Raw genomic sequence first — 19,589 nt, 5'->3', positions numbered from 1 at the left:
GCATCACACACATCAGGGGCTGCTGTAAGTTGGGGAGGAGGCCAGGCCCCCTCCCTTTCTCATGAGAATCTTTTATTTGCCCCAACTGAAGGGTGGGCACGGGGTGTTAAATAAGAACTGGAACAGGCAGGGGCACTGTACAGAGGGATCCTGGAAGGGGCTGGTGGGTGGGGAGTGGTTCAGTGCACCTGAGGCTGGGGCCGCCCGTGGCAGAGCCCTCCTGGTGGCTCAGGGGGTGGGCCCAGCTTCTCTGTTTCCTGTTCCACCGACTGGCTCCCATAGGCACTGTCCTCCTTCACCTCTGCTGGGGGAGTGGACACGGGAAAGGGAGCAGGAAAGAGTCAGGCCTTAGGCCTCCCACCCTCCAAGCCCAGATCCACCTCTCAGTTACGGTCCCTTTACCTGTGCTGGGCAGCTTTTCCTGGGTCTCTGGACCCTTCAGCAGCCTCACCCCCTCCTCCAGGCCCATGTCAGACAGAGCATTCAGCAGGCCCGTCCAGTCGCCACCAGCCAGCTGAGGAGAAGGAGGAAGCATGAACCAGGAGTTGTGGTTAGGGTGTGGGATCCCGGAGGAAGCACCAGAGATCTGAGACTGGGGCATGGAGCATGGGCAGGGGCCTGACCGACCTGGTAACTGCGCAGGAGGCTGCCACTGGGCGAGGCTGTCCTTCGATACGTGTCCACCAGACTGCGCAACCCCAGCCGTTCTGCCAGCTCCACCCAGCTGCCCTGGGCTCCTGGCCCATCAAGCAGATGCTCCAGGTTCTGTAGGACTGTATCTTCAAGGGGTATCTCTGGCCCTGAAGGGGACACACACATAAACATGTTAGTTACCCCCAGAGATGGCAAAGACACCCAAATGTCACCTTTATCTCAAGGCAACCTGATTGATAGTGCAGGCGGGGCCACTGGGGCAATGGATGGAGGACCGGGATGGAGAAAGGGAGACCTCCTTCAGTGGTCCCGAAGGACAAGAGACCGCTGTGAGCAGGGGTCAGGGGTCTGGCAGTGGGTGGGGAGAGCTCCTCACCTGCAGGGCTGGGCGGGGTCAGCGGCGGCGCCATGGTGTCCTGAGCAGCATTTAGCAGCAAGGTCTTCACCTGGGGAGACAGCCTCAGCCTTGACTACCTCCCATCACAGTCCTTGACCCCCAGTACCAGCTACTCAGGACCCCATCTACAAGCCCAGATGCCCCATCCCCTGGTACTGCTAGTCCGGGGCTGGCCTCACCTTGCTGCTGCGAGTGAGGTCAAGAGGTGTGTGGCCCCGGAAGCTGCCTCGGGTGTCCCTCTCAGGGCTCTCGGAATCTGAGTCACTACCAGAGGTGGGAGGCGAAGGCAGTGGGCACAGGGGCTCCTCGTTCTCTGCGTGGACGTCAGCACCTGGGGCAGGGAGATAGTCACAGGGAGGCTCCCTTGGAGCCCATATTAAGGACTGCAAAGTGGGGGATTGGGGGATTGGGAGGCACCCCCTTTCCCCCCTCAGCCCTGTTCATAAGCCCCTGAGGGTGGGACTGACCAGCCTTCAGAAGGAGGCGGGTGAGGGTTGGGGATCCCAGTCCAGCTGCCAAGTGTAGGGGTGTGTTTCCCGCAAAGGTGCGGGCATTCACGTTGGCCCGGAGCTGTGGGGTGTGAGGGAGTGGTTGGTCACAGCACTGACTGATCCGCTGGGCCTCCCCCGACACCTTCACCATCCCCAGCCCTTGGCTCCACATCTTCCACAGTCCTCAGTCCCACCTTGGTGACGAGATGGGTGACCAACCCCAGCTCCTCCATCTCTGTGGCTAGATGCAGGGCTGTCCGGCCCCCCTGCCGCTCTGCAGCCTCCACTTCAGCCCCACTCTCCACCAGCAGATCGAGGCATTCGGGGCTTCGGGCACGGACTGCCAGGTGGACTGGGTATAGCCCTAGTGACACAGGGTATTCAGCCTGCAGCTGTGCCCCTAATGTGAGCCCTTGACCAGCTGACCTCCACACCTCACGTCCACTGTAGGCACTCCCCAGATCCTCTCCCTGGTGCCCACTCTTGCCCGCTGGTTCAGATGAGGTGATGAACTCACCTTCAAAGTCGGGTACATGCAGCAGTTGGGGCATGGCAGGAACCCCACTCCGCAGCAGGGCGCACAGCATGTCGGGGGCGCTGGCACCTGCCCGGAGTGCCAGGTGCACTGCTGAGTCTCCATGCCGATCCAGCAGTGCTGGGTCTGCGCCCACCTGCAGCAGGAAGCTCACCACCTTCGTCTGCCCCGTGATCACTGCCAGGTGCAGGGGCGTCTGGGGGAGGCAGGCAGGGTGAGCCAGGCCCGCTCCTTGCCTCACCCACCTGACTTCCAATCCCTCCCCCTCACCAATAGAGGCCCCTCACCTGGTGCAAGTGATTGGTGATATTAACCACGCCGAGGTGTGGGGCGTGGTAGATGACGTGGGCTATCTGCTCAATGACGGTGGTCTGCCCGTGGATGATGGCCAAGTGCAGTGGCCTAGGGATTGAGGGGGGTGAGACTCTGGCTTAGGAAGCTCAGCAACTCGTTATGCTTTACTCTCAAAACACCACCACCTCCATAATCTCTCCAGCCCACGAAAGTAAATCCTTCCGCGCACCTTTTGCGGTAAGTGCGTACTATTACTGTGCCCCTTAAGCAATCGACAAAACTAAAGTCTACAGAGATTTAAGTATCTTGAACAGAGCTAGAGCGTAGCGAGGCCGAACTTGAAACTGGGTCTGCCTAACTCCGGAACCCTGGCTCTATAGGTTCCTTTCCTGCCCCACAGCCCACGACCTTCCACCGGCGCGCGGAGCCCTGGTCCCCGCCCGCTCTCCCGCCCACCTACGTGTCTCCGTTCTCATCCTGTGCAGTCAGCAGGTGGCGCTGTCCCGCCAGCAGCGAGCGTGCGTCCGCCGTGACGCCGTAGTCCAGCAAGGCTCGAGCGCTGCGCTGCGCCAGGCCGAACAGGCGTGCGTTGTACTCCCGGGCTGGAGGTGACAGGGGGCGTGGGTGTGGACTAGGTCCCCACCCACAGCGTCCCGACCGCTGGGATTCCCGAGGTCATACCTCGATGCAGCAGCTCCGGGGTTTGCTGTTCGCGCTGGGGCGTCCCGGGGGGCGCGCTCGGCTCTGCTGCTTCCTCCCCAGCATCCACACTAGGCGTCTCGGCGGCCATCTGCGCCCCACCCCCGCCTCCCGGGTAGCAGCCCATTGGGGCCGCGCCCGACTGGTAGGGGCTGTAGGCCAAGGAGGAGGGGAAAAAGCCGAGGCTGCCACCTGTGGATACAGGCAGGACTGTGGGGAGAGGGCACCAGGAGGACTCTCCCAGATTTCTTCCCCACAACTTTTCTCCCCTTTATCCCATCCTCCTCCATTGCCCTTCCTGCCACCAGCGCCACCTCACCTCCTCCTCCAGCTCCTCCATAACCCCCAGCCGAGCCCCCAGAGCCTCCACCCATGTGGGAGCCACCCCCAAAGGGCTGGGAGAAGGTGGGCAAGGCTTTCCTCCGCTTCCGCTGCACCTCCTCCTTGTCTAGGGGTAGAGGGAAATGAGAGGTTAAAACCCCAACTCGCACCAGCCTCAAGAGCCCTGTCCCACTCTGGTAATGGCCTTTCCCCCAAAAACCCTCAGGCTGGCTCCTAGGGCCACCTCTTTCTGGGACATTCCCTACTCCTGATTTCACTCATGGGTCCCCTGATCTAGTTCTTGGGACCCTCCAGTCAAGCCCCCGTCTCCAGCCCCCCTGGGATCTTCAGCCCAGCTCCACCTTCTACCAGAGGATAATAGGTGAACTGTTTGGAGTCAGAGACATCCCCCCCACGCTTGCGTTTCAGTTGCAGGAACACGGTTACAGGACGCTCAATCTTCATCTTGTGATAGGGAGGTGTCCGGAACACAATGGCATACTAGGGGGAAGGAGGACATAGGTGTCATTAAGGTCTTGACTTAATTTGAGCCCAGCCCCAGCCCTGGCCCTAGGGTACCTGTTTGTGAACATCTGTGGGAGAGAAGTCCCCAAAGGCCTGCCATCCATTCTCATCATCCTCGTAGAACCGAACCTCAATGTCATCTACAGGGAAAATTGAATCTATAGGGCCATTTGTCCTGAAGCTGTGTTGTTCCCCAAGCTTGATACCCATCGCTAGCTCCCAGCCTGGGCTCCAGCCTCACCTTTCTGCACCTTGTCACAGAGCAGATAAACCTCATCTCCACCCCGCACAGAGCCAGCTGTCTTGTCCATTCGAGAAATCTTCAGGTTTGAGGCTCCAGGAGACTCTATGGAGATGGCATATCAGTTACTTGAGATGATACAATAGCCATGGCCCCAACTAGGGAGCCAGGTGCTTTGTATTTTAACAACCCCAAGAGACACAGGAACTGCCAGTATCTTCATTTACTCAGAGAGGGGACGTGACTTCCTCAAGATCACTCAGCTCATACATGGTGGGGCCAAGTTCAAATCCACAGTTCGAGGCTGCCCTCCACACTACCTGTGGCACCCAGACCCAGCACCCCAGGTGGTCAGGATACTCACTGCTGTCATGTATGGGCTGGGAGATAACTGGCTTCAGGGGCAGAGAGAAGGAGCCATCACTGGCTCGAAGGAAGGCAGAAAAGCGCAGTCGCACAATGCTCAGATCCATCACCTTCTTCAGTTCCTTGGCCTCCTGCTCCAGCTCTCGACGCTCAGCCTCTGGACAGTGGGCATACATGTGACCCCTGGACTCCTCCTCTATTCCTTCCATGACCACCTCCCATGACTCCCTCCATATCCCCCATACCCGTAAGGCCCTGGGGCCTGGACCGAAGACGCTGCCTCTGAAGTTTTTGTATCATAATCTCCATCATGTTCTTTTTGGTCACATGGAGGACACCCAGGTTGTTAAATCTGTGTGGGGGCAGGGAGAAGTCAGGGGCCTTGCAGGCAGTTCTTTCCTCCTGAGGCACCCTCCCCACTGCCAAGGCTTGGCCCTGCTCTACTTCCTCTAGGAAGCTTTTCTAGTTTTTACTTGGGGCCCTGGGTTCTGGGGCCAACCAGAGTCTTTCCCCTTGGTCAGATGCTAAGCTCACAAAGGTGGGCTGGGACCTAGGACTGGCAAGCGATGAAGGGGCACACCAGTGGGGACCAGGGTAGGGGGCACCGGACACCTACTGGGCAGTCATGTCCTTGGGCCCCACAGACACTGCGCAGACCCCCAGCTCCGAGCACTGTTTGCCCACCAGACTGTGGGCATGGGCACGAGGCGGGTCACTGTGTGTTACCAGGTCCACCTCAATCTTGGCAGGTCCCTCGTAGTTACAGATCTGTGAGGGGTGAGGGCTGTCAGTAATGCCCATGGACACACTGTCCACTAGCCCACCCTCCAGCACCACTCTGGCTCACCTTGACAGTGGGATAAGTCTTCCGGCCCTTCTCGCTAGAGGCTCCTGGCAGTCCTCCATGGGAAGGGCCTTCACAGCCATATCGAAATCGGAAGCCTCGCTGAAGGTGCCAGGGCAGAGTGACATTGTGACCAGGAGAAACATCCCCCCTCACCAGCCACATCCCCAGCCAGCAGTGACCATAATGACTAGACGTGTGTATCCTGAATCACCATAATGCCACTGTGATCAGCAGCTGCTAATGATCCCAACCTGAAGTGGCTCTGTGATAGTTACCCTCCCTGTGGCCAGCCAGCTACAACTGTCCCACTTGCCCCCAAAGCTGAAGCCATCCCACACCATCCCTTCTACTTGCTCACCTGCTTAGGCTGTTCCACGATCACCAGGTAGGGACCATCAGCTGGGGACAGAGGAGCCTTGCTGAGCCAGGACCTTTGAGCCCATTCCCAAGACAGAGGGCACACACCACATGCTCCTCCCTCCTCCTCCCTCCCCCTCCCTCCAAAACAAGGGCAGGTCAGGGGACTTATTAACCTGTCTCTGGGGCTGGCTCCTTGGGCTCCACAATGGACGGGTTGAATTTGAAATCATCATATTCAATGATGCCATCCAGACCCTGGTATGGAGACAGACTGGGATGGCAGCTGATTCTGAGCCACCCCCAGAACCCCCCACCTCTCAGCTCTCTAAAGCATTAGCAATCACCCCCTCTCCTAGGCAGGCCCATAAAAAAGCTCCTACTGAAAGCAGTTTGCAGAGAGTGACTGACAGGCAGGGTGAAATAATCTGAGGACATTAGAGGTGTAAGGGAGTAGAAGGGACTAGGACAGGCAGGCAAACAAGCAGACAGGCACAGGGGGTGGCCGGCAGGCTTTGGAGCCAGGCGGCGTGACTCACTGGGTCGTAGCAACTGTCCATGACTCTGGGCTAGGCCCGGCTCTGTCCGGTGGCTTCGGCCGGGTTCTGTTTCCCAGAGTTTCAGGCGCCCGCCTTAGGTGGGGAGGAGTGGCGGGTGTAGGGAGAGACAGATCAGGACGGGAGTTGGGGGGAGAGGGGGGCCCAAATTTAGGGGAGGGTCCGATCTCCTCCAGCTACCCGTCCGGGTGTGGCGGGCAGGATCCGGTGGAGGGCGAGATCCGGAGCTGGGCTGGGCCAGGCCGGGGAAGGGGCAGGAAAGTTAGAACAGCTTAGGAAAGTCCCGAAAATACCAGGGGGAGGCGGGGCCAGGGGGGCGGGCCTGGAAATGACGCCACTGGCCACGCCCCCTGGCGGGAGGGGCGCGAGGTCCTCTCGCTGGCCAGAGGGCGCCGGCAGCGTCTCTGCAAGCAGAGGGGCAATCAGACCCAGGGAAGGCCCCGCGGGGTTGGGGGCCCCCCCCCCTCCTCTCTCCAGGGCCGGCGCCGGGGACTGGGGGTCTTTCAAGGCCGGAGGAAGCTCCTAGTCCGGGGCCCGGCCCCTCCTCTCCCCCTTCCCCTCCCCCGTCCTGGAGCAACCTTGGGATTTTCTACCCTCAGGGAGGCCACGGCTGATTCACCCCGGGGGGTTTTGGGGGGACATTCCTGCTGTAGGAAGGCCTCCTCCCCGAAGGCCTGTAGGTGGGGGCTCTTCCGAGTAGAGGGCCCCGGGGTTCTGTCCCGAGAAGCAGTCTCTGAGGCCAAGGGGCCAGAGGGGGTGTTGGGATGGACACCTCCATTCTCTCTTCCCGAAAATCTCAACAGTCGTTGATTCCCACACCGCACCTGCTTTGGGTGCACCTCCCCCGCCCCTGTCCCATGGCCGTATGTAACATAGGTACATCACAGGTGTCTATGTTTCAGCCCATGTGCTTGCGCATTGTGTGCATGACGTGAACATGCGTGTACAGGTGAGAGTCCTTAAACTTATTAGTGTGGACACATGTCAGCATGTATCTGAGGGCACAGGTGAACCTGTCGTTGAGTTTCTGCGTGGAGGGTGTGTGTCCAGGCACTTGTGCACGGGTGAGTGTGCTTTGCGTATGCATGTGTGTGCGAGTCTGAGTGCATGGACGATCCTGTGCATCTGCGGGCATACGTGTAGATGGACGTACGCCCCGTGTCTTTGTACAAGGATATCGATGTGTATCCGCGTGTCATGTTCGTATACGCGCTCTCTGAATGCGCAGATGCCGCTCTTCAGCTCTAGGGCTCGGTCAGCTAAGGACCCTCCTCCCACCCTTGCCGGTGTCCCACCACCCAGGGGTCTGAACCCGGCCACTCACCGCGGCGGCGGCTCCGGTTCAGGATTCTCTCCCGGCCGGACCCACCTCGGACGGGTCGCGACACCTCTCCCACCACCAGGACTGCAGCCGGGAAAGCCCCTTTACCGCCCCCGGGAGGGGGGAATTCCCGTGACGTTTCCGTGCGTCACTCGCCATGCCCTTTTTCATTGGCTGAAAGTTTAACTCCTGGACTTACACAACCAATCGGGAGTGACTCTGGGGCGCCCCTTGGAGGAGAAACATTTGTGTAGCTCTGGAAGCCAGAGTGAGAATGACCCTCAGACAGGCACTAGCTCTGCCAACCCGCTGCGGGATCCGCTGACCGAGCGCCATTCCCCAGCCGAGGGACCTGGCTCCGGTCTCCTCACACCCAGGCCTGTCCAAGCCGGCTGGAAGCCCCTGCTGCTACTCGGTTCTATGCTCCGCCTAATGCTCGGCCACCTCTGAAGTCGGGGAACCCCAGGGGGAAGCTGATATGCCTCAGCCCTCTGGTCCCGCCCGGAGCGGGCCCGGCTGCCGGGAAGACTTAGAGGAAGAGGAAGGAAGTTGATCTTGCAGTAGGTTCTAGAGTGCCATCTGGTGGCCCCTCTGGAGCCTCATGGAGACTCCGTAATACTCTCAATCTTCCCGGGAAGAAAGTGTCTGGACCTGAAGCTTGTTCTGTAAATGACAGAACATTTAACAGCTGGCCAGACTTTCAGACCTGAGCTCAGGAAGTCTTCCGAGGATAAGGGAAAGGAGGTATTTATCTGGGAAACTCAGGTCTTGCTCATCGATCACGGAAGTTTGGAATATTAGAGTTGAAAAGTCATCCAAAATTATTAGTTCAAATGCCTTTGATGTAAGAAATTACCTTTTTATATAGTTTCCAATGTCCGCTTACTTTAAAGATATAGATATATAATTTGGCTGCACTGGGTCTTAGTTGAGATCTTTGTTGAGATCTTCTGTCTTCATTGTGTCTAGTTCCCTGACCAGGGATGGAATCTGGGCCCCCTGCATTGGGAGTGCGAAGTCTTAGCCACTGGACCACAGGGAAGTCCCTGCTTAGACACTTCTAGCGGCAGCAAGGTCAGCACAGATTCACAAAGTACTGACCTCTGGGGCTGGACATTTCTGGTTGGTAGAATTTCTTTTCAGGAGGTGCCATGAGTAATCTCCATTTTGGGAGATGTCCTCCCTTAGGCTCACCATGGTAGAACACAGGCTGTTGTTTCAAACCTTGCCTGCAGCTTGCCCCTGACCTTAATAACAGAATTACAGGCCTGCAGTAGCTCTGCATGCTGCTGCTACTGCTGCTAAGTCGCTTCAGTCGTGTTCCGACTCTGTGCAACCCCATAGACAGCAGCCCATCAGGCTCTCCCGTCCCTGGGATTCTCCAGGCAAGAACACTGGAGTGGGTTGCCATTTCCTTCTCCAATGCATGCAAGTGAAAAGTGAAAGTGAAGTTGCTCAGTCGTGCCCGACTCTTAGTGACCCCATGGACTGCAGCCCACCAGGCTCCTCCATGCATGGGATTTTCCAGGCAAGAGTATTGGAGTGGGGTGCCATCGCCTTCTCGGAGCTCTGCATAAAGGGAGACTATTGTGGCCCTTGATTTGGGTAATTTCCTGTCACTTCCCCCTCTTCATCTTGCCTGCAAATTGAATGTGCCAGATACTATGTGAAGATGTATGTGTGTTCAGTTGCACAGCCGTCTCTGACTCTTTGCGACCCCATGGACTGTATGTAGCCTTCCAGGACTGTGCCTCTGTCCATGAAATTTTCCAGGCAAGAATACTGGAGTGGATCGCCATTTCCTTCTCCAGAGGATCCCTGGGTTGAGACCCAAGGATTGAAACAGAGTCTCTTGCATCTCCTGCATTGGCAGATGGATTCTTTACCACTGAGCCACCAGGGAAGCCCAAACTGATAAAGTTAAGACTCAGAGAGGAGAAGTAACATAACCAAATACATGGCTTGAAAGGGACAGAGTGAGAATCAAACCCAGTCTCTTAACTCTAGCACAAAGCTCTTCACCTTAAATTTGTATAAAGCAAAGCAGGTCTTCCCACCCCATTGCGAGACTTTAGACTTGGGTGGGAGTGGGTAAAACTGGGAGAAATGGTTATATTCTAGGTAGATTTGAAAGTCAGGGGCAATAAAACTTGCTGAGGAATTGGGTGTGGGATGTTGGGAAGGGGTGTTGATATAAGAACCTAGAGGAGATGAGGGGTAATTGTACATTAAGTCAGTGTAATGGATGGTATTTGAAGTTTTGACAGTGTTCACCATTACCCCACGATTGAATGTAGAGAAAAGGAGTTGACAAGCACTACACCCTGGGACATTCTGATGTTGAGAAGCTGTGGACATGAGGAGGAACCAAAAGAGGAAATTGAAAAGACATGGTCAGTGAGCCAGAGGAGAACCAAGAAAAACCTGTGTCTCAGCCAGGTGAGAGCATTTCATGGAGGGGGTGGTAAACTATTTAGTTGAATTAAAGCTCCTTCTCAGCTGAAGCCCAGGGTTCTTGTTTTCTCACAACCACAGTTTCCCAGTGAGCCCTGAACGCAGGTGAATACCCAAGGGCTTGAAAAGCCACATACTTTACTGTTCCTAGCATTTATTGGGAGGGGCGGGGTGATGGGGAAGTGTGCGCCCATTATTACTAACTCTGTAATTCGTCCTCCCTGATATCTTTATTTTTTTGGCTGCTCCATGGGGCTTGTGGGATCTTAGTTCCCCCAGCAGAGATGGAACCCCTACCCCCTACAGTGGAAGTGTGGAGTCCTAACCATTGGATCTCCAGGGAAGTTCTGATATCATTCTTATGTGCTCAGAAAATTCGCATTTATTCTTGGTTATGTTTGTTTTTTTCCTGTTTTTATTTTATTAATTATAGTTAAAAAAAATATGATTTGGCTATGCTGGGCCTTAGTTATGGCATGCAAATTCCTAACTGCAGCAGATGGGATCTAGTTCCCTGACCAGGGATCGATCAAACTGGGGTCCCTTGCATTGGGAGTGCAGAGTCTCAGCCACTGGACCACCAGGGAGGTCCCCTTTTATTGATGTATAGTTGATTTACAATGTTGTGTTAGTTTCAAGTATATAGCAAAGTGATTCACACACACATACACGCACACACGGAGAAATAAACAGCAACCCACTCCAGTATCCTTGCCTGGGAAATCCCATGGACAGAGAAGCCTGGTGGGCTGCAGTCCCTGGGGTCACAAAGAGTCAGACACAACTGAGTGACTGAATAACAACATACACACACATACATATATATTTTTTCAGATTATTTTCCATTATAGTTTATAACAAGATATTGAATATAGTTGATCTATTTTATATGTAGTAGTGTGTATCTGTTATGGGCTTCCCAGGTGGCTCAGTGGTAAAGAATCTGCCTGCCAATGCAGGAGATGCAAGAGACACCAGTTCGATCCCTGTGTTGGGAAAATCCCGAGGAAGAAATGGCAACCCACTCCAATATTCTTGCCCAAAAAATCCCATGCACAAAGGAGCCTGGTGGGCTATACAGTCCACAGGGTGGCAAAGAGTTGGACACAACCGAGCACACATGCACACACATAGTGTGTGTCTATTAATCCAAACTCATTTATCCCTGCCCCTCTTTCCCAGTTTTCTAGTGAAGTCTTAGCTCACCATGTAATTATTACTTCAGGTACTCGACCTTTTATTTCCACATGAGAAACTACAGAAAAATGTACTCATTTTTGAGAGTTTCCACACCACCATCACTACTTTTGAGCTGGGGAAGTGTCATAGGAAAGACCATGCAGTTTAGAGTGAAACACAACTGGGTTGGAATCTCAGCTCCCTAACTTCCCAGGAACACAGCCTCTCTGAACCTGCTGCTTCATCTAGGAGAAGAGTTAATATTTCTACAAGGTTGGGTAAGCAGTGCATTTAATATTGACATACACTCGTGTTCCAACAATGTCACTCCTCGTTAGGATCTCAGGCCTCCGGGCTTTTTGAAACCTGCTATCCTAGAGTTCTTATAGGAGACACTGTTAAGACCAGCATTTCCTTCCAGATTATACTATTTTCCCAGAGGTTTTGTCACTTCCACGTCATTAGCCAGTCTTTCTTGGTCAGAATTAAGGCCTGCGTATTAGATCTTCTTGTAGTTTCCTTCACCTGACAACACTGTTCAACACAAGTCAGGTTATATGTCAGCTGATTTTTCTATACCAGAATAAGACTTTCGACGAATGTTTTCCTTTGCTTGCCAGTGGGGTGGGGTTCAGTTTGCAATCACCCCAGCTTCTTCCCTAATATTTCAGACCAAGGGCTACAGACTTTTCGTATTATTTTGTTCACAGGATAGACTTTGGATTTCTATATGTTAGTCTATGTTGTCTCCCTCACCTCATGTTTCCCTTCCTTCAGAAGCTTCTGAAGGCAGAGCTGTGGGGCTCAGAAGGGAGAACAGAGATGTTAGAGTCAAAGCCAATGGTCCAAGTGTCTACCTGATTGTAGATCCAGGCTCTTCTGCACCCATAAGGAAAAGAGCAGGTGAGGCATTCAGTCTTACTCATAATTTTCCCAGGGGCAAGGTTTTAGGTTAGTGTGGCAAGCAGGCACGGTTTGGATTATTTGCAGAAGGAAGGGAAGCGGAAGAGACTAGTGCAGGAGCTGCTGGACTCCTGTTAGTATTGTTCCACATCCAGCTGTTTCCGTTTCCACAGCAGTACACCCAAGGGAGGCACTGACAGACATCCAGACCCATCCACGTGGTTGTGCTGAGCAAAGGGAAGACTGAGAGGCCGAATGATCACAGACACAGCTGGGTCCAATGAAGAGGTGAGCGCCCCCAAGTCTCCAAAAGGGAGGCCCACTGGTACTACTCTCCACCCTTTGGTGGAAGAGACTATGGTAGAGGAGGAAGTCAAGATGATGGGAGATGCTTCACTTGGGAAGGCTTAATAGCATTCTGCAACCCACCCACAGTAGCTCAGCCCTGCAGAAGCCATGCTGCCTGCCCCATGCACACTCCTTGTCTTATCCTGATGCAAAGGGAAAGAAGAGAAGGGTTTCTCCAATCACACTTCAGTGGCTGGTCTGTTTGGAGGCTACGGGATAAGAAAAACATTTCCATGCTCAGTTACGGGCCAGAATGAATGCCCTGTGTCCAGAAACACAAGCTCACAGCTATGGGCAAGGTAGCCTCCCACCCGCTAAGGCCCATGGGCTCCCTGTGCTGCTGGACTATGAAGCACACCTGAGGGAAGCCTTCTGAGTAATGACAGCTCAGCCCTGGCTCACCTTCCCTTTGACCCCAGCCTGGGCTGTCACAGTTATCTCCATTGGAGCAGTTAGGGAAGAGAACTGTCAACCCCCAGCACATCCCTGGTGACAAGGGAGCACTGCTACGATGGTGGTGGTGGTGGTGGTCGGGGGGTGGGGAGGTGGGCAGCAGCAGTGGTGAAGGAATCCTGACCATGGTTGGTAGGCTCGGCCTCTGTTCATGTGAGGGCCTACGTATCCCAGAACATGGTACCCACAAGCTCAAGAAGGAAACCAGAAGAAAAGGCCATGATGTTGGTACTAAGACATTTATTACATCATAAAAAGTCCATTGTTTTCCTGTTTTTCCATATGTACATGCTCCTGTGGGCATTCCTTTTCTCCAGTCCCACCTGCCCACACTCTATGGCGCAAATCAACTCTCCAAACTGACCAATTAATAAAAGGAAAAACTAGAGGTGGTGGTCCAGGGCTAGTGAGAGTGGGGCTGGGAAAGGGAAACAAAGTGCAGAGTGGTTGACTTGGCTCTCGATGCCTGACATGGGCAGGAGGGGCCCAAGGGTGGGCACTGCAGGGCTGGCACAGTGATGCCTCCCTCCCCGGAGCTGCCAGCCTGCAGGTGATACCTGAGTGTGCTCTCAGGTTGGACTCCCAGGAATGGAGAGCAGAGGAGGAAGGTCCCACAGACTAACTGTGGGTCCTAGGAGGGGCCATAAAAGTTCCATTTCCCATCCCCATCCAAAAAGCAGTGACAGCCGCTTGGGCTGGGACTGAAGAGTCTGTGGCCCCTGGGACAGCTGAGAGCGGGGCCAGGACAGCCTGCTACGAAGTACTGGTCCTGATAGCTGAGGGGCCTGCCTTAGTTGACCTCAGAGGTGGGCATGGGGTCTGTGGGACGAGGTGTGGCCAAGAGGGGCACAGGTGAGGTGGCCTCAATGAGAGCGGGGTTGAGGATGATGGGCAGAGTCATGGGGGGCACGCCCACCTGCAGCGGGGAGGCCAAGGGCTGCAGGATCAATGGGGACTGAGCCAGCGGAGGAGGCCCATCTGGGGTAGGGCTCAGCCTGCTGGGGCTGGACGCCACTGGTGATCCAGAAGAACTGCTGTTAGCAGGTCGGGGGCCCTCGGGCTTCTCAAAGTCTAGAGGAAAGCAAGGTGGCTGCAGTCAAACTCCCTTACAGTCTGCAGCTGGTTTACCACACTCTGCTCCTCCCCATTCCTGTGAGCAAAATGACCTCTCCCAGTCTACATAGTTGAGATTCTCTGCTTGAAACGTATTCCAGTGTCCAGTTACCTCATACCTACCCACTCCCCCCACTGTTGTACCTCCAGTCAGATTAATTTTGGTCTGCTTTTTACTAGCATCCCTGAAGGGCACCTCTGCCTCTTCATCCCAAGTTCCCAATCCAGCCTTCTTTTCTGAAGCCTGGAAATCCCAGGCAGCGAGCTCATCAGACCTGGCCCTGCAATCTCCCACAGGAAGAGCAGGTGAGCAGGATCCTATGGCTCCTTCCTTCTTCCCCTGGCTCACTGCCGGTGCTCAGCAGCAGTCATAAAGTACTCTGGGCCTCCTCTTAGGCCTTGACATCCAGCAAGCTCACTCAGAGGGACTCACCACGGGTCCCCAGCTCAGAGGGCATTTCTGGGGGAGGTGGATGGCCAGGGCTCCTAGTGTCACCAGCAGCAGGAGTCAGGTGTGCTGAGGCCAGCGGTTTGGGGGCATGAGGCTCCATGGGCACAGGGTCTGGGGATGGCAGAGAATCCAGATGGCAGCTCTCAGTGCTTTCTCTCGAGTAGAGTCTTGGCTGCCTACTAGACTTCCCACCTACCCAGGGCACAGAGAACTAATTATTAGCTCCAGACTCTCTCTGATGAAGTTGGTCGGAGCCCCCTACCCTGGATGACAGTCTGCTTGAAGAGCTCATCTCGCAGGTGGGGCAGGAAACAGTCAATGCGTTCCCAGGTGATCTCCCAGAGGGCTGAGGGGCTGCCTCCTCGGGCATCTGCACTGTGGAAAATCTCTGCTGTGTCCATCACCAGGAGCATGTTCTTCAGAGACTCTGGAATGGCCTCTGACTGCAGATGGCAGTGGGACCATGAGAATGGGAAAAGGGATATGGGGGAATATGGTAAGAAGGAGATAGCCACCAAGGGGGAAACAGCAGGTCTTCCCAGAAGGTAGGAGAGGACGCAGGCAGCAGTGTTGGGCTGAGACAGAACGTACCAGTAAGTCACTGGAGCCTGCGTGCATGTACTTGTCCATGAAGTCCAGGATGGTCAGCCAGAGGGCCGCAAAGGTGGAGAGCGACAGCAGTGGAGACAGGTGCTGCAGGAAGACCTATGGCCCCCAGCCCCTTTCAGCCGAGAGGAAGGTAGGAGCCTTCTGCACCCCTCTCCATGGGTAGGAGGCAAGCCTTCTCTATCTTTCATGGGACTCCTGGATCAGAGACTCCTCTGAATTCCAAAATCCTCCTGGTTCCTGCTGAGTCTCTCTCTACAGCTGGGGGTCATAAGCGCCTACACTACATCTCTGGGTCCTCTCAGGCTTCTGAAATGGCAGGTGTGGAGAGAGTGGGTGAGTGCAGGGTGGTGACAGTACCTTAGAGAGCAGGGTGGAAGCCCTCATCCGGGTCTCCTCCATCCCACCCACATCTGCAGGGCTGATGTTCTCCAAGAGCTTGGTCAGTAGAGGAAACAGCACCTGGTGGGTAGAGTCAACATCTCTCCAGAAGGGTCAGGTGGAAGCCTTGCCCACCTGACCCTGGGTTGAGGAGGGTGGGTACAGAGCAGGAGGGAAGGTATAATCAGCTGAGGATTGACATTAGCAGCTCTTCAGGCTGCCAGGGGATCCCTGTCTTTAGGATTTGCGCTTTACCTTAAGACCAGAGGGAGGGCCTACCTTGTTAAAACAGGACTCCCATTCCAGAGCATCTAACTTCTGCAGATCATGTACCAGCAGTGCTCGCTGCAGATAGGTCAGTGCCTGCATCCTCACCTGCCGCCGGGCATCACAGCACAGGCAGGCAATGCCTGAGAACAAGAACAGGCTCAGATCCTTCAGGCATCCTGATCTCGGTACCTCCTAAGCACCAGCTCCACCTCTGCCCCTGAGGTTTACCCTGCAGTAAAGGGCACCAGCAGTGAGCCCAGAGGGTGCGTGAATCAGCTTCAATCTTCCGGCCACCTGTCTCCAGGTGGCGCTGCTCCTCCGCCCATGAGCTGTAGATGGAGGCTGCCCTTGTGTGCAGGGTGTGCATCAGATCTAGCAACTGGAATCACAGGAGGGGCAGGACACAAATGGGGTTAGGTCTGCTGGACCCCCTCCCCAACAGCCCGCTCCCACTGTCCCTGACTGAGTCCTCAAGGGAGCCCCTAGTACTGATCGCACCACACTCCTCTCATCACTCTCTCCAACTTTGTGAGCTGGGTGTCCTAGTCCTGACCAGTGTTTTCCAAAGACAGGTATTACTCCCAGTAGCAGGGACTTGAGGTGTGTGCACTAAGAATTTAATAACACAATTACACAGTGAGAAAGGCACTTTCTTTTCACTTCTCTTTCACCCTGATGACAGATAAAGCCTCATGTTCATTAATCTCATTTTAAAAATGGCAAATCTCAGGCTCAGAGGCTTTGACAGGCAGTAGTGTATGGACAGATGTAGTAATTTTTGTTTTCATTATTTTTCTAAAGTTATTCTATTTAAAGCAATTAGTTCTCCATTTATTTAGTGATATAAAGTCTGCTCATAAAATAAACTTTGTACATTCTGAACAGACAACAGAATAACGAGAAAGAAACAAAAACTGGCGGTAGTGGTTCCCTCTGGTAAGGAGAACTTAGCAGCTAGGGACAGGAATGGAATGGGACTTTTATCTGTTTACCCTTTGTACCTTTTGAACTTTGTACTATGTGCATTAGAATTATTTATTTAAAAAATAAACTATAATTTTAAAATTAAGCAAATGAAGACTTACAAGTAGTCTTGGATAGGGAAACACTGGGGGTGCTAGCCGAGGACTTGGGCTGGAAAACAGGCCCTTCCTCTTAGCCCTGGCTGTCCCTGGCCCCACCAAGACTCCCGATGTCAGGTACTGGGAGAGGAGAGGAAATAAAGGGTGCCATACTTACGTCCTGACTGACCTGTAAAGACACCGTATGGTAGCTGGCTGGCACACCTTCATCCTCATCGTCGTCACTATGCCCGCCCCTAGCGGCATGTTGGCTGGAGGTTCGAGGCCGCCGAAGCACTGAGCCTTCCTTGGATTTTTTCTTGAAGCGGTTCCCTTTGTTGTCATATTTGTGACTCTTGCCACGTTTTTCCTGGGACTTGTACCCTAAGCAGGGCCAGACCCAGGACACATTTCACATCTATGGGCATAGATGGCCTGCCTTTCCCCCTCTTTGCCCCATAATTCACATGGCTACTCCCCAACTGCCCCTTCATCAGGTGACCCACCGCCATTTAGACTGGCCTCCACAAAGATGCGGAGAGTCTTGACACAGAGCTCGAAGTTGTCAGGTGTGATGTGGGCAGCATCACGCACGATGAAGGACAGTGACTCCACACACTTGAGCAGGGACTTGGTATCATGTGGCCCGAGGTCCAGCCCCACCGTTAGGCTGTACTGATTGACCAGGGGTGAAGGACCTGGCCGGCTGGGCCCAGGCCCTGGCTTAGAGTTATCGATGTCATCTTTCCCCACCTGTTGAGTACAGAAGAGCTGAGAATCCAGGCTTGACCCTGATCATCCCCTAGATGCCCTCTCAAGGACCAGGAATCTTTTCCACAGGCCAAGGAGGGAAGACTCACCCGCTGCCCATATGCTCACTCACCACTAACCAACCGCTGTTGACCACATCAGCATCCGTGGCCGATCGATGAATCTTGCCAGGTCTGCCATGGTCAGTGTAGACCTCTGAGTCAGAAGTGTACCCCCGGTCCAGGCTCACATCATTTTGATGGTAGGATGGGAGTTCACTATCTGACTGGGCCCCTGAGACAGCAGGGAAAGGGGCAGAGTCAGGGTGGCAATGGGGATGTTGGGATGAGGGATAATTTCAGTTATCAGAAGAAAGGTGCTAAAGCCTGGCCTCTCTTTTCTCTGGGTCTAGATTAGTTTCAGCTCTGTCACCAGAGGGCTGAAGGATGGCCTGCAGAGCTGCTCTCTTGACCAAATGGGGCAGCAGGCTAATTTGGGCTCTGGATGGCATCTAGTAGCAGCTGTTGGGGAGGGAGATGGCAGTGAGGACAGTCTCTGAGGAAACAGCCCTCAGGACAGTAGGAAGCCTGGCTCATAGCCTTTTCCATGCTTGCCTTTATGCTGTTAGTCTGTGAGTACTGGTGAGAGGCCAGTGGGCACAGGAAGCCCTGGAAGCAGATGGCAGAGCCAAGGGTATTTAATCTGATGAACACAACAACCTGTGTTTTGTTTTCCTGTCTCAGCCACTGGGGCCGTGATTGTTTATCTGCCACTGCAGATGTCCCTGGAAAAGGGCTTACCAGCATCAGGTGCGTCGGCCCTGGCTGTGGCCTGCAGGGCAGCTGGAGGCTTTACACCTGAGCCAATGCACTCCAGCAGTGTGAAGAGAGTGGCCCAGTCATCGCCTGAGTGGATATTGGCTGCGTTGGTCTTAAGGAGTTCATGGAGCCCATAGGCTACCTGGTGACTGACTCGGGACAACACGCTGGGCTTCATTAGTAACAAAATGCGCAGGGAGAGCAGTACCTGGGGCAAGAGTAGGGAGCAGGAAGTAGAAAGTGGGCACACAGTATCCTGTCTAGCCTCTTTCCCCAGCAGTCTCCTTAGGCCAATGAGGATGGTTCAGCTAAGACCCAACTTAGGGTACTCTGTGGACAGATGGCCAGGGGCGAGGGATGGGGGCAAGAAAGGGGCAAGTTATAAAAGGGCAACACAAGGAGTCCTGTGGTGGTGGAACTATTCAGCATCTTCGCTAGTGGTGGAAACACAAATCTACACAAGTGATTAAATTGTGTAGAACTTAGTACACATATGAGTACAACCAAAACTGGGGAAATCTGGTAAGATTAGTAAACTATATCAATGTCAGTATCCTGGTTAGGATACTATACTATCGTTTTGCATAGTGCTACCATTGGGGAAAAATGGGGAATGTATACAGACAGCCCCCAACTTATGGTGATCTGATATAGATTTTTTGGGACTTTACAGTGGTACAAAAGCAATACACATTCAGTAGAAACCATACTTAAGAGTTTTAATTTTTTCCAGGGCTACTGATGTGCATGCAGTACAATACTCTCTTGCGATGCTGGGCAGTGTCAGGGTGCCACAGCTCCCAGTCAGACATGCCATCATAAAGGTGAACACCTGATGCACTTACAACCATTTTGTTTGCCATTTTCAGTACAGCATCTAATAAATTACCTGATATCCAATACTTTATTATAAAAGACTGCATATGAATCTATAGTTATCAATATAACTATATTGATATATAGTTATATAGATATATATAACTTTTAACTCAATATTAAAAGTTTAAGTTTTAAAAAACTGAAAAAAAGAAAAGATCAGTAACATTATGCAAAACTATAGTATTCCTTGATGGAATTCTCTAATCTTATTCAGATTTCCCCGGTTTTACTTATATGTATATTAAGTTCTACACAATTTAATTAAATTTAACTTGTGGAGGTTTGCGTTTCCACCACTAGCCAAGATGCTGAATAGTT

At 53.6% G+C, this 19,589-nt stretch overlaps 2 protein-coding genes across 13 annotated transcripts in view; both read right to left on the bottom strand.

Moving 5' to 3' along the window:
* Positions 1–20: 20 nt before the first annotated feature.
* NFKB2 (nuclear factor kappa B subunit 2) lies at positions 21–7,888 on the bottom strand. Of its 2 annotated transcripts, XM_019952868.2 has the most exons (23): positions 7,609–7,888; positions 6,267–6,359; positions 5,904–5,985; positions 5,729–5,769; positions 5,371–5,469; positions 5,140–5,291; positions 4,769–4,875; positions 4,522–4,680; positions 4,158–4,262; positions 3,971–4,056; positions 3,754–3,892; positions 3,390–3,518; positions 3,053–3,262; positions 2,832–2,973; positions 2,365–2,479; positions 2,060–2,273; positions 1,737–1,906; positions 1,519–1,621; positions 1,231–1,382; positions 1,031–1,100; positions 628–800; positions 403–514; positions 21–304 (listed from the first exon to the last, which is right to left on the bottom strand). In XM_019952868.2, exons 2-23 carry the CDS (start codon positions 6,285–6,287, stop codon positions 180–182), a joined length of 2,706 nt encoding a protein of 901 aa, XP_019808427.2. In that variant the 5' UTR covers positions 6,288–6,359; positions 7,609–7,888; the 3' UTR covers positions 21–179. The 2 variants fall into 2 exon arrangements, with proteins under 2 accessions (XP_019808427.2, XP_019808428.2); XM_019952869.2 differs by lacking the exon at positions 7,609–7,888 and having other exon boundaries at positions 21–301; positions 6,267–6,565.
* Positions 7,889–13,165: 5,277 nt separating this feature from the next.
* The window catches only part of GBF1 (golgi brefeldin A resistant guanine nucleotide exchange factor 1), a 124,588-nt gene continuing 118,164 nt past the window's right edge, over positions 13,166–19,589 (bottom strand). For 6 of the 11 annotated variants that reach the window (XM_070780714.1, XM_070780716.1, XM_019988447.2 and 3 more), the window contains 11 exons: positions 18,375–18,600; positions 17,708–17,868; positions 17,331–17,577; positions 17,003–17,208; positions 15,992–16,142; positions 15,773–15,903; positions 15,473–15,574; positions 15,098–15,211; positions 14,769–14,949; positions 14,489–14,617; positions 13,166–14,013 (listed from right to left, as the gene is read on the bottom strand). In XM_070780714.1, the coding sequence (XP_070636815.1) occupies positions 13,733–14,013; positions 14,489–14,617; positions 14,769–14,949; positions 15,098–15,211; positions 15,473–15,574; positions 15,773–15,903; positions 15,992–16,142; positions 17,003–17,208; positions 17,331–17,577; positions 17,708–17,868; positions 18,375–18,600 (1,929 nt within the window). In that variant the 3' untranslated portion in view covers positions 13,166–13,732. The other 5 variants (XM_070780717.1, XM_070780718.1, XM_019988452.2 and 2 more) reach the window with 2 other exon arrangements.

Source organism: Bos indicus, chromosome 26 (assembly GCF_029378745.1).
Source record: "Bos indicus isolate NIAB-ARS_2022 breed Sahiwal x Tharparkar chromosome 26, NIAB-ARS_B.indTharparkar_mat_pri_1.0, whole genome shotgun sequence".
NCBI lineage: Eukaryota > Metazoa > Chordata > Mammalia > Artiodactyla > Bovidae > Bos > Bos indicus.
Note: the sequence above shows the minus strand (reverse complement) of the source record. Positions and strands in the feature narration are given on the sequence as shown.

What these genes read in the sequence shown, in the direction of transcription:
- NFKB2 (XM_019952868.2), bottom strand. Translation starts at nt 6,287, where the DNA reads ATGGACAGTTGCTACGACCCA. An exon ending in AGACTTATCCCACTGTCAAG is followed by an intron (nt 5,292 to 5,370) that starts GTGAGCCAGAGT and finishes CACCCCTCACAG; the next exon opens with ATCTGTAACTACGAGGGACC. An exon ending in CTGTGACAAGGTGCAGAAAG is followed by an intron (nt 4,057 to 4,157) that starts GTGAGGCTGGAG and finishes TTTTCCCTGTAG; the next exon opens with ATGACATTGAGGTTCGGTTC.